Source organism: Melanotaenia boesemani, chromosome 9 (genome assembly GCF_017639745.1).
Source record: "Melanotaenia boesemani isolate fMelBoe1 chromosome 9, fMelBoe1.pri, whole genome shotgun sequence".
NCBI classification, from domain to species: Eukaryota; Metazoa; Chordata; class Actinopteri; order Atheriniformes; family Melanotaeniidae; genus Melanotaenia; species Melanotaenia boesemani.
The window spans coordinates 13,469,785-13,483,539 of record NC_055690.1 but is presented as its reverse complement, the minus strand read 5'-3'; the positions used below and the strand labels follow the sequence as shown (position 1 = coordinate 13,483,539).

Below are 13,755 nucleotides of genomic sequence, written 5' to 3'. Positions count from 1 at the left end.
TATTTTAATGACTACTCATGAATGTGTTACATTTCCCTGATAAAGCTAAATTAAAGCAATTTTTATTTATTTATATTTTTGCTATACTTCATAAAGGAAAAGAAAATCTTTGAAAAAGCTCCAGCTAGTGCACAGTTGGACAAAGCAGCACTTAGAAATCTAATACTTGTCCCGGTGCTTAATGGTTTGCATTAGCTGCAAGCAATAAAATTATCCCAGGTCCTCACTTATGTTGGAATAATCATTTACAAAGATGGTTACCACATGCTAGAACTGTTTTCTTCTTTTTCTTTCTTTTTTATGGCCCTAATTCGCTGTTATTAATAATGAATAAAAATGCAATTTTCAATTGGGTTGCTTCAGGGCCCTGGGAATCATTTCAATGAATATTTCAGCACATTATTTTAATCATGGCTCCCCATATGCAGCAAGGCAGGGTTGTTTTATAGGCTCATGCTTCAACCGCCCCAAGACCCTGATCATTAAACTCCACGCTGTCTGCGTTGAGGTTCCTACCTTTTGATTTACAAGACTTGTTAAAAAACATTGTAAAAAAGGAGGCAAGCTGTGCCATTTATACTTGTAATTTGAAGCTGTATTTGTAAATGGGGGTGCATGTGATTTATGTGTGCAGTGGTTGCTGCAGCTCCCTGCTGTTCTGATGCTATAGGCTTTAACAGAGCTAACGTTAGTGAGGCCTAGCATGCCAGTACTCACCCTAATAATGTCCGCTATCTGTGACCCGATTTTAACTCAAGACATTTTCCTGTGATAAGAAAGTAGCTGCTGTAATCAGATCATCACTGAGGGGAGTGTTACTCTGTCTAACCTGCCTGTCCTCTTGTCTCTATTATAGTGAGCTGCATGACTTCTGGCGACTCGATTACTGGGAAGATGACCTGCGACGGAGAAGAAGATTTGTCAGAAACCCATTTGGCTCCACCCACTTAGATGTCACATGCAAGTCCCTGCAGAATTATGGTAAGTGTATTATACTGTATTAATACCTCTATGTGCACAATTTTAGTGTTTCCATTGAAACATTTTTGAAACAGGATTTAAATGGTAAGACCCAGCTTGTCCATGCAGTTGAGCATGCTGCTTTAGAGAAGTTTTATAGGTAGCATTAATTATGAGTCCTATAAATGGAACATGACACATCCATTTTATTACACTTTTTATTTCCATCGCAACACATATTGAAGAACAAATTGGCTCTGCCTTTTTACTGTTTTCTTCCCTTTGACTGAAACATTTCCTATTGACCCAGGCAGGAGCGTACTGTTGCCCACCACCTTGTGTCAATTTAGCCTTAAATCCTGCAACCCAGACTTAAAAAAAGCTCAGTCCTATCACAATTTCTCAGTCCTTCTGTCCTGCCTGTATGAGAATGCCAGAGCATATCTTTAATGGTACAAGTTTTGCTGTATTGGAGCATTAATTTTGGTCAAGATAATCTTTTTTCTGGATTTAGAAGGTATTTTAGCAGCTCTGTGTTGCCATGGAGGCCTCTGCATGTACATCATAGTAGTTCTGGAGATAAACCCATGACAGCTGTTTTCTCAGCAGCAGGTGGTCCACATATAAGACACATGCAATAATTGCACCTTCTGCTTCAGATTTTGTGGTGATTGATTCCGTCTGGATTAAGCTACAAACTAATTTTGCTGGCTTAAAGTGACATGTTGATTCCAGTCTGTGTAGGATGCAAGTCAGCACATGTTATTTTAGCAGTTTTGATCTACTTGGGGTTTAAAAAATAAATAAAAGAAAAAAAAAAGACTTGCAAAGTTTAGTATCTTTGGCAAAGAATTGCATTGCATTGCATCAACACTGCCTGCCATTAAATAAATATCAGTAGACCTGTAAAATGCATTGAAACATCAATAGAAAAATTTCCCCTCATATTTGAAGCATTTTTCGTCTTCCTGTTGATCCAAAATGTCATCGTCTTGCAAACATAACCAAATTACTAATGATGTTTTTGGCTTCGGCTGTGTTACTGACATTTAGTTGGCATGACCATTTTATGCCAGTTTAAGTTAAATGTTTTTTTTATAAGACCCAAAGATATTTAGCAAAATATAAATCATATTTCTGTCTGATTTTGGTAATGTTATTTTAAGGCAGTAAAGCAAAGAAACAGTTAATAATCTATGTTGTTGAAATATTGTGCTAGACAAACTCATCTATCATCCAACGCCAGACTTAAAGTTGACTGTTTGATTTGAAAAAAAAAAACTACCATAGATCTTTATCAAAATAAGAATGTCTCTGTTTATAGACTAAAGAAAATATATAATTTCTAACTGTAATATACAGTGCTCAACAAAAAAAAGGAAACACTTAAACAACACATCTTAGAAATATCCCAGTTAAAAATCTTCATTAATTACATAGTGGAATTTGTTGATAACAAAATGGCATAAGAGTGATCAATCATCAATCAGAATCATTAACCCATGGAGGTCTGGATTCAGAATCATACTTAGAATAAAAGTGGAAAGATCAGATCATGACAGACCCAACTTCTGTGGAAATTCCTCAAGACAATTCAAAATGAGGTTCAGTAGTGTGTGTGGCCTCCATGTGTCTGTATGCGCTCCCTACAATGTCTGGGCTCCTGATAAGACGACAAATGTTCTCCTAAGGGATCTCCTCCTAGACCAGGATCAGGGCATCAGTCAACCCCTGCATTCTCTGTGGTGTCACGTGGCGGTGGTGGATGAACAAGACATGATGTACCAGAGACGCTCGATCGGATTCAGGTCTGGTGAACAGACAGACCAGTTCATAGCATCAATACCTTTGTGATGCAGGAACTGCTGACAGACTCCATCCACATGAGGCCGAGCATTGTCCTGCATCAGAAGGAACCAGGGTCCCACTGCAACAGCAAATGGTCTGACAAGGAGTCTGCAGATCTCATCCTGGTACCTAATGGCAGTCAGGGTACCCCTGGCTAGCACATGGAGATCTGTGCAGCCTTCCAAGGATATGCTTCCCCAGACCATCAATGACCACTGCCAAACTGGTAATGCTGGAGGATGTTGCAAGCAGCAGAATGTTCTCCACTCATCTCCAGACTCTCTCACGCCTATCACATGTTCTCAGTGTGAACCTGCTCTCATTTGTGAACAGCACAAGATTCCAATGGTGAATCTGCCAATCCTGTTCTGGCTGCACGTTTTGGGCTGTGAGAACAGGCCCCACTTGTGGATGAGGGACCTCACACCACCCTCATGGAGTCTGTTTCTGATGGTTTGAGCAGAAACATGCACATTAGTGGCCTGCTGGAGGTCATTTTATAGCACTCTGGCAGTGCTCCTCCTATTCCTCCTTGCACACAGGAGCAGATAACTGTCCTGCTGCTGGGTTGATGTCCTCCTGTGATTCCCTTCACACCTCCTTGTATACTGACCTTTCTCCTAGTATCTCTGGCAGCTCTTGACACTGTGCTGGGAGACACAGCAAACTTTCTTACCACAGCGAGCAGTGATGTGCCATCCTGGATAAGCTGCACTACCTGAGCAAGGTCTGTGTGTTGTAGATACCGCCTCATGTTACCACTAGTGGTGAGGGCACTGGCAAAATGCAAACATAACCAAAAATCCACCAGAAAGGATGAAGATAGGCAAATGGTCTGAGGCAACCACCTGCAGGACCATTCCTTTATAGGGGTTGCCTTGCTAATTGCCTCCCATTTCTACCATTGTTTAGCAATGGTTACTTTGCTAATTAGCATTCATGTTTGAACTGTTGTTCATTTTAGTATATGGTGCATTATCTCCTTTTATAACGTGTGTTGATTCACTAGAAAAATTTTCAGCCATCAGTTTTCTTTCTGCTGTTTGGAATTATAGTTTCAGTATAGTTGACTGAAGACTTGTTGAGGTCCTGCTGGCATGCAGTAGTTTTAATGAGCAGAATAATGTATAAACTTGTCAAGTGAAAAGTATTGCCTGCAGTCGGATGCCTCTCTGAAAGGTGAGCAGCTTTTTCAGGCTTTGTCTGCAGTCTTTGATGTGGTAGCACAGCAGAGGCCAGGTTTTGTTAGAAGTTTTTTTGTTCTTTGATTTAATGTATTGAGTTTCAATAGATGTTGCGGTGACTGTTGGCAGTTTCTTTGTTTTATATGTATTGACAGCGATTCTATATTCATTGGGTCCCACACCCCAGTTTACCCTCAAGTCGTCATTAAAGCTTTAGAATCCGTGACTCTCAAAGAACCATTATGTTATCTAGATGAAAACAGGTTTAGGTTTGGCAAAATATATAACACGACAAAACACAGTCAGACTTCTATTCTGTAGTTGCCTTTTTGATAAAATTGATGTTTAACGGTAGTTTTTTAGAATTACCTTAGTGAATTTCTTGCATCACTTTTTAAAACATCAAGTAATCTTCTCTAGTGTGTCTTTGGTATTAAAAGAAAATGCTTTTTGCCATATTAGAAGCTGAATTGATTTGTTGACAGGATTTTCAGAGAGAAATCACTGGAGTAGTTTTTTTTTAATTACCCCTGTCTTGTTTCCTTAAAGCTGATCATTTTAGACACGAGTTGCCAAAGGCAATATTTTTTAGCCCACGTGTTATAATGAAACCTCTTTTGGACAAAGTATTTTATTGAAAGATTTTCCCAGAATTTTCACAGCTGACTTTAAACAAAATGAAGATTGTTTCATGAGAAATTAATATTATTCCCTGAAACTCAGTACACAAGTAAAAAAAATATTCTTTTTTTTTTTTTTAAATATCAGCTTGGTGTAATGGCAAAATCAGTACATCTGTGTGCATCTGAATGTGAGAGTGTGTACATTGATGGGAGGTTAAACTCTGCTTTAAACTCTGCCTCGTTGTCTATTAGCAGCACTGACAGCTTAGCCAGCACATTCTGTCTCTGCCCTTTGCCTGTAATAACCTGCCGTGTTACAGCCAGCCTTCACCCAGTATCAGACTATATTGTTAGGTGATTGGAACTGGGCAAGCATGAAATGGAAGTCACGTTAATATTGATCCAAATGTTTAACGGGGTGTTTTACCTTCGGTTGTCCTTGCTGTCTCATTTCAGGTGAACAGTTTCTCTCCGAGCTGATTGCACCAGGCGGAGATCTTTATAGCTTTTAACTGCAACAGACGCAGCCTCGTGATGTGATATTAACCTTCTCTGGCTTTATAATCAAGTACATTAAACTGTGACAGATTACATCATGGTATTTGCAAACATACATGGCCTGACATTTGAATGGAGCCTCTAAAGTTGTTTCGACATAGCTCAGATACGTATCCGATCTAGGACCACATATAAAAGTGTCCAGGGTTGGATTTTAAAAAATCGTATTTGCGCCATTCAGATTGTCATTATAAAATTTGATATGAGTCACACATGGGCAAAAAAATTGGAATTGAGCTTCAGTGTGAACAGAGCCTTATGTACATGATTGGCACACACTCCTAATGTTCAGGTCCAAATGTAAGTATTATCCGGCACTGCTCATGTTTTGATAAAAAAGGAGATTGTTTGTAACCTCTGGCAACACAGTAGACATGCACTGCACATCCCAGGATACTGGAAGAAAATCGCAGAGGAAGCGTCTGCACTGTGTAAACTACCCTACATCAAAGTTCTAATGTTTACTTTTACAGAGTTAAAACACATACGAATGGCTTGCATCACAGGAAGCATGAAGTTGTCATTTTTTCCCCTCATTTCATCTTTCAGAGTAAATAAACATGAAGAGACACTGGGCAGAATTGCATCGCCCCATCGGTAATGTAATCCCATGAACAGGACTCTTTCTCTCCATGTGGTATGTGGGGGAGTGCAGAATCTGAAACAGTGTCTAAGAAATGGAAGATATGAAGCTCATATTATACGGATGATGCAATGAGCCCAGAAAACTGTTGGAAATTGTTGTGTTTTGTTACTGTAGTATGAGCTATGGAAACACTGCATGAACAAATGCTTGCTATCTACACAGATATGACTGAAGGAGACGTAAACAGAAATAAATAAAAAGCCTTAAAGTTAAGTTTTCATTTTTAGATAGCTATGTATTTTTCGCTGTGTCTTAAATGTTATCTGTCATATAAATTTATAATTTGTTTTCTGCAAGAGCAAGGATTTGCCACTGTGCAGCATACAATTCCTTTACAGATGAAAAAAAATGGGCAACCTGCTGCTATGTATTTGCACAATAATTTAACTATTTAAAAATATAACAATCTTTTGTATATTTCAGTTAGAGAAATGGTATTATGTACTGAAGCAAGGTTTATAATAAGCAGACAACTGACAAAAGCACATATTAACCAGGTCTAATTAAACAATAAAAATGGAAGACCACAAAACTTTCCACTTTGAAATATATATAACATGAAGATACAACATGAATTATAGTTTACTGAGAAGCCTTTTAAAGGCCTGCCTTTGCTTCTCTATGATTACCTTCTATTTTAGCTTGTTTGACCATATTTCCCAAGAAGATGAATTTTGATTGGTTAGATCACAGACACTATTAATTTTCTTTTTTATTTCTTTTTTATCATGAGTTGCAAAATATTGACGAAAAGAGGTAATGTCACATTTCTTTCAGGGTTTGTTTAAGATCACAATTTAGTTTTTTTTTTTTTTTTTTTTTTTTACATTTTTAGGAAGTTGTCACTTGTAAAATAAGGATTGTAAAAAATGTAATATTCTAAAATTCCAGGATAAAGCTGAAAATTTGAATAGTCCTACAACTTGAGGGAGCTGTGCATCCTCACTGAACCCCAGTGATGAGTGCTCAGACGCGGCCTCCATTGGTGACAGACAACAGGTCTTCCTCAGCTCAGATGTGGTCAGAAAAGCTCTGCAAAGCACTTTACGGATTGTAATTAGTGCATTCTGAGGCAGTTTCAGCTCAGTGACTGAACAAGAGGACCCAGGAGACTGGTGATTGGTGACTTCTTTTGGCACTGTTTCTGAAGAGCTCAAACGCAAACATGAAATAAACTTGCTGTCACTCTGAGGAGTGAATGATTGAAGCTTTTTGTTACTGCTTTTGCAGGTTTAATAGAGGGATGCTGGTTGGTTTAGCATGATAGTATAGAGACATTAGCAACTTCTCCCTTTCATTTAATACTAACTGTATCTACTTAATGTTGTTTGCACAGGCTCATAAGATATTTAAGCTATTTAAACTTTTTTACAAGTCAACAACTAAAGCATAAATATGCCTTTTTTGTTTGGTGATCCTTTATTTATTGTAACGATACTTAAGCCATATATTACCATTGTGAAGATTAGCTCAGTATCCTCTAAGTGGCCAAATAACTTGATGAATAACAACAGATTTATTCCTTTGTATTCCACTGTGAAAGCTTCTCATACTATCAAGTCAAAGTAAGACCATGTTTAAATGCTTTAAGTGGCAACAATGTACATTTGACATTCATGTAAATAAATCAGATATTCAAATGACCATTGTCTTTGTTTTCCGATGCTCTATCTATGGGTATACACACAAAAAGCTTTTTAACAGTCTGACTCGACACAGCGCAGCAAGCCAATGATAGTGACAAATGGCGACTCTTTTCACAGCAGTGCTTTTAGTACAACAGTACCTCTGAGTCAGAGGGTCATCACTCATGAAGAGACCACTTTTTATGTCGACACATTTTGTCCTTCATGTCATAGCTCTTCATTTTTAAAAAAAATGTATAACCATATTACATTTTGTGAGAACTAAATTGCCTCATGGTTTAAATCTCTGTTCAGTCATCTTCATTGTAGCCCCCCCCTCTCTCACACACACAAACACACTCACACAGCAGCACGCACACAATTCATGTTGGTCATTTGCATGTTGAAATCAGCATGGTTTATTTGGTCTACTCAACCCTGTTCAGAATTGACAATCAGATCATTGTCCTGTTTGTTGAGTTTTCGCTCATTTACTTGCAGCATAGTGATGGCTTACAGCATTACAGTTTTAAGTTTCACTCTTTCTGCTTTGATTTCTGACCGCTGGCTGGCTTTTGCATTTAACATTGCACAGAATTCATTTCCGAAACGTTCAAACTTCTTCCCCTTGCCTGATGAAAGCACACCAGATATGAGGCAGAACAGGAAGCAGGCTTTTTTCTCAGTAGCTGTGTTGACAACAGTCAAATGTGACCTCTTCAAGACAAGGTACATGTTCCTCAGGGGAGGGAGAGGTGAATTAAGAACTGTGCTGAAAGAAAACATGTCAGACGGGTGTCAGCCACCTCCCATACCTTGAAATGTGTTCTTCCTTTTGCACACGCAGATTTCTTCTCTGGTTTTTTCCTACATTGGACTTCCAAAAGACAAATTTGTATAAATGTTTTGAGCAGCTATGCAGCAGAGATGGGATGACTCTAGTTGATACATCTGTTGTGAGACCTCTTTGTTTTTCAGGATATATGAATGCTTCTCTTTCAATAAGCATGTTCCACTGTAGCCATATGATGTCCTCCCATAAGCAGCCTCCTAATTGTGCTGTCTGTTCAGTCTCACTCTTGTCAAATCTCTAAAAGCGAAAAATGATGTCTCTAATCTACTATGAGCTTGAAATGAGTCCTCCGACTCAGCTGTTGGTCTTTTAAGATGCATACTGTATTTCATTGTTGACCTTGTCTAAAAATGAAAGCTGAAACATCTCTTATGTTCAACAACTCAAAATGTGTTCAGTGAGCAAATGTGTACAGAACTCTGACATTCTTTCATATGCTATGGCAAGTATATTAATTTGCATCTTATATCAGGATCACTTTGAATATTATCATGTATTTCATGCTGTTTTTTTACTTGTTTTTTTTTTTTTGTTATTGTATTAATTTTTCTCTTTGTATCTTAGTGGGTTAGACATTTAAACAGGCATTGAAAGCTAAACTATAAAATTGTAATTACTGAGTAAGAATGAATTAAAATGAACAAGTAATTATTTAGTCATGCTTTACAGATGTAGTCTAAAAACATCTGGTAGATGTTAAGATCTTTTGAAACTTTGATGCTATTGCATTTTCTTGTACAAGTTTACTTCAACAAAATGACATTTTATAGTTTGCAATAAAACATCTGCATATGTTTTTTTCACAACTATAACATGAAGAAAGATACTGTAACAGGGTAACACTGTTTAAGTCATCAATTAAACAGCCTATAATATACTGACTTTGGAAAACCCATAAGTTGCATTTCAACCATCATATTGCACCAGATTCCTTCTTTTTCTTTAAAATGTGTTTTAATGTATCATAGGAGCCTAAATTAATGACACCAGCTGAATTACTAACCCTCCGACATACAGATATTAGCCCAATATTTCTGCACTTCTGGTTTCACCAACAGGAAATTAAATATTGGATAACCAACTAAGCAGCTGGTTTGTATTCCAATCATTGTTAGGTTGAAGATACGTTATAAAAAGCTTATCTAAAGCCGTTGGTTTTGAAATTGTGTTTAGATAAAAACACATTGGCTGTATTTTAGTACTGGTCGTTACTAGTCTGACTATAATTTTAAAGCAAAAAGTTCCTGGTAGCAGAAGATGTGTTTCTTGTCTACAGATCAAGCTTTGTATATATTTGATTAGAGAAATGTAAGCTGCTGGTTTGCTGAATTCCAGCATGTTTATCCCTCATTTAGAGCACCAGCATTAATATACCTACTTTTTCATCAGAGTAAAGTAAATAAATAAAATACTGAATTAGAAAAAGTAATAAAATGCCTCTTTATGCTGCCTTCAGATTCTGGTGTTCTCTTTAAACACTACCGGGAAAAAATGACTCTTGGAAAAGCCTATTATTTAGTAATGCTGTTAGCTTTAGAGGACAAGGTACAACATTAAATTGTTTCTCTATGTTTTGACAGATTTAAAGGAGGACAAGTTGGTCAAGGCTAAGATGGTTTTTCGGAGCCCAAATGTGGCCAGTCAGAACCCTGAGACCGAACTGATACTGGATGGAGACGATGATACTGTCAGCCTACTACAGGACAAGGAGATGGACAACCTGGGTGGTACGTCAGCACACCAACATTTTTTAAACTGCCATTCAGCATCACCTTTTCTAATATCAACAGATCTGTTTATATTCTCATAGGTAGCATAGTTAGTGTATAAATAGTGTATTAACTCCATACTCACTATAGTATGGTGGTGACAATATAACTGAAAGGGAAGTTTTTTTTAACATGTTGCATTGTTATTCAGAATCTATGATGATATATTTAGATCTGAGTTTATCGGTTGGGCACTGCTTAGGTCTACCTGTGTGTCGTTGTTCAAAACTGGACCACCCTGCTGAATTTTGACAGCTATTGTTTTGATATGTTTGTATGTGGATAGCTTTTCTCTATTGTTTGTCCCCAGAAGCAAGTCTTCTCAAGTTAAACTAACACCTGAATGATGATAAAGCCAGATTTAACAAGTGGTAAAGTTTATATGACCAGCTGCTTGATAATGCTTCACTTTGCCGTAGGCTTTTTTTCTTGTTTTCATTCCACCTCATGCTGTTCCTTCAGTGATGGATCGACACTGTTTAAAATTCTTTGTGTAAATTAAGTTATGGTGCTGGATTATTTTGTTAAAATTATTTTTAACTTAAATACTAACTAAACAGTAATATGTAATTTAAGTTCTTGTTTTCTGTAATTATTACAGCATACTAGTCATTACAGTTCAGTGTTAATTATTAAGAGGATGATCACTAACACAGAACTTTTTTTCTGTTAAAAAAAAAATCAAATACATCTAATCTAATATATTCTGATATAATATAAACCTGAAAATTATAATTCATTAATTACAATTTTGTATATTTTGAATAAAAGTAGAGGGAGATTAATCGGAAAACTGCATATAATGTCTTTTGTCTGTGTGGATGTGAACACTCAGATGTTTACAGATGTTTAAGGAAATAAATTAATAATATTATTAATGATTATCCTGGAATGAAACCAGCCCTCTCTAAGGCTGTCTAACCCATCCAAGGAAAAGTAAACACAATTAATCATTAATGTGCTTTTATCAGTTTTACTCTCGTTATTTCTTTACCTGGGTAAAATCATTTGTCTCACACACTGAAGCCAACTGCACTACACACAGCTCACTGCCAGTGTGGCTTTTGTCTGAATATTTTGTATTTTGATCATCGTCGAGCTGTGACTGTCAGCCAGCTTTTATTTGCTTTGCAAATGACTGCCATGGCCTCAAAAAGTAAGTTATTTAGTTTACTTTAAATCAAGGATGCTGCACAACTTTAAATCCAAATCCTCACATAACACCTCATGTTCTGAAGTATTGGTGTTTCTCTGTGAGTGGATCTTTTCTTTTTTTACCCTCTGTTATCATCACTGGTTCTTGATTTATCTTTGATAATCAGATCACTAATACTCTAGATTTTTTTGTTCACAAACTAAAATATATTAACATTTTATTGAGATGTTGTTTAATCTAAAAGTATCTATTTTGTAGAGAATTTACTCCTACTGATTTGACTGAACTCAAAATGTCTCTAGGATCAGGACTTTCACGACACAACACTGGAGTAATCGATTCATTCCAGGAACAAACTGTGATATAACATACACTTCCTGGCCAAAACAATGGCGGCACCACATAAACCTCACACATTTTAACATTTAGTTGGACCACCGTTAGCTTTGATTATGCCGCGGTCGCTGTGGAATTCTTTTAATAAGCTTCTGCAATAACAAGATTTTTTTTCCTTCCAGTGTTGCATTTATTTTTCGTATTGATGATGGGAGATTGTGAACACTAAACAAAGCCTTCTCCAGCAAAGATTCTCCATGGGGTTCAGGTCTAGACTCTGTGATGGCCAATCCATATGTTAAGAATTATATCTCATGCTCCCTGAACCACTCTTTTACAATACGCCCATGCCATCAGGGAAGAAAAAATCCATTGATGGAATAACCTGTACATTTAGCATATTCTGGTATCAGCTGACCTCATTCTTTGGGCACAAAGAGGTTCTCCACACAGTTGCTTCTGGAGGTTCCTCGAACCAGATACATCTCTAGAGGTGAGAGAGCCTTCTCTGTGCTCACCCCAAAATAGTGGAATGGGCTGCTGTTAAATGTCAGAAAGGCTCAGTCAATCTCTAGTTGTAAATGCTTGATTAAAATGCACTTTTTTGCCTTGGCTTTTGAATCATAGTCAAAATGGTCAATTATAGTAGGTATGTTTTCTTACTTTTAACTATCTTAATCTATTTGTGTTTAAAAAAATTTTAAAGTATAGTTTTATTGTATTTATTTTGGAGTGTTTTATTGTTGTATTGTGCAGCACTTTGCAACAGTGGTCATTGTAAACCTGCTTTAAAAATATACTTGAACTTCAAATTGACCCATCTTAAACAGACTAACATCATTTCCATGACCACATGGTTGTTTAAGAAATGAGAAACTACTCATTGCATCAGTTTGTGTTAAATAACACGTTTCCAGCTGTAAGATAGTAATTATGCAAAAGGAGGCTCGTATCTATTTGCTTAGTTAAATCCAGGTGGCAACTTTTTTTCTTTTTTTTATACAGGCAGTGTATGAAAGAGATGACTTAAAAATCTAGATTGCCACATGTTTAAAGATTTTTGTTTCATAGTCAAAGTACCCACTTATGGCTTAGCATGTGAAGCTTGGAGTGAACCAGGGCACTGCTGAGCAGTGAAATCCCCTTTAAGATTCCAAGGATGAATCTCAGAGGAGGAGACTAACCCCTCCTTTTTGTCCCAGGGCCAGCAGGCAGCCAAACGCTCCATGTCTGTCAGATGAACCCTTCACTGGCCAATGTAAAGAGCAAGGCGCAGACTCATTTTCAAACAGAGGGTTTTCTCCTGAGAGATCTAATAATGACCTTACAAAACAGAAATGCTGAGTTTGATATTTGCAATACATTTATGATGTGTGATGTGAACCAAATGTTGAATGTGGATACCGTCTTTGAAGAATAAATGCTGAGATTTTTTTTCTACATGTAAAATTATGGTTTAGTTTGCGTTTTTGTCCATAGGGAGCACCGTCACACTTTAACATTCAGGTTATGTCTTGAACAGTGGCCGTGCCGGTCCTGTATATAATCTCAGACATGAACAACTTTAATGAGAGATCTGGGAGTAGATCCTTGTCAACAACAGGACTCCTCCTGCCAGCCGCTGGGTGAGTGCCTGCTGCCGCTGCCAAAGGGGCGGCGCCGGCACTCATGGGCTCAGGCAGTTGTGGTTACTGAACCTATAATTAGTTTTGCTCCCCCACAAACACGGGAAATGCTGTATATATGTGTCTGTTGGCATTAAATAAGCTTTTTGGTATGCACATATAGGGTAAAATGGAAATGCATGTAAAAAGAAAGAGGAAAGGAGTTCTAATCTCAGAACATTTCTTATGTCAAGGAGTGTGTAGGCATACTGGAAGCATGTCAGTATACCCCAAAGTGTAGCTTAGCAGCCGCAACCATTTTGTTTTGCTTTGATTTAGCCCGTTTGCATCCGTTTTAAGTTCCCATTCAGAATACAGATTCCTTGAGTGGTGACATATTAATAAAACTAACGTGTTTATGATGCACCTCTGAAGATGTAAGAGGAGAACAAGAGTTTTTTACCCCCCCTCGTTCTTTGTCATCCAATTCATGCTTTTAATTCAGATGTTTGCAATTCTTTTAACAAATCAATGTGTTTCTAAATGAGCATCAGAAGGTGAGATTGCTTGGATATTCAAGTAACCCACTTCTC

General features: G+C 37.3%; 1 protein-coding gene across 1 annotated transcript in view; it reads left to right on the top strand.

The window, feature by feature from the left end:
- nbeab (neurobeachin b) overlaps positions 1-13,755 on the top strand; it is a 188,041-nt gene that overhangs the window by 113,881 nt on the left and 60,405 nt on the right. The window contains 2 exon segments of the mRNA XM_041993838.1: positions 857-981; positions 9,878-10,024. Coding sequence (XP_041849772.1) covers positions 857-981; positions 9,878-10,024 — 272 coding nt within the window.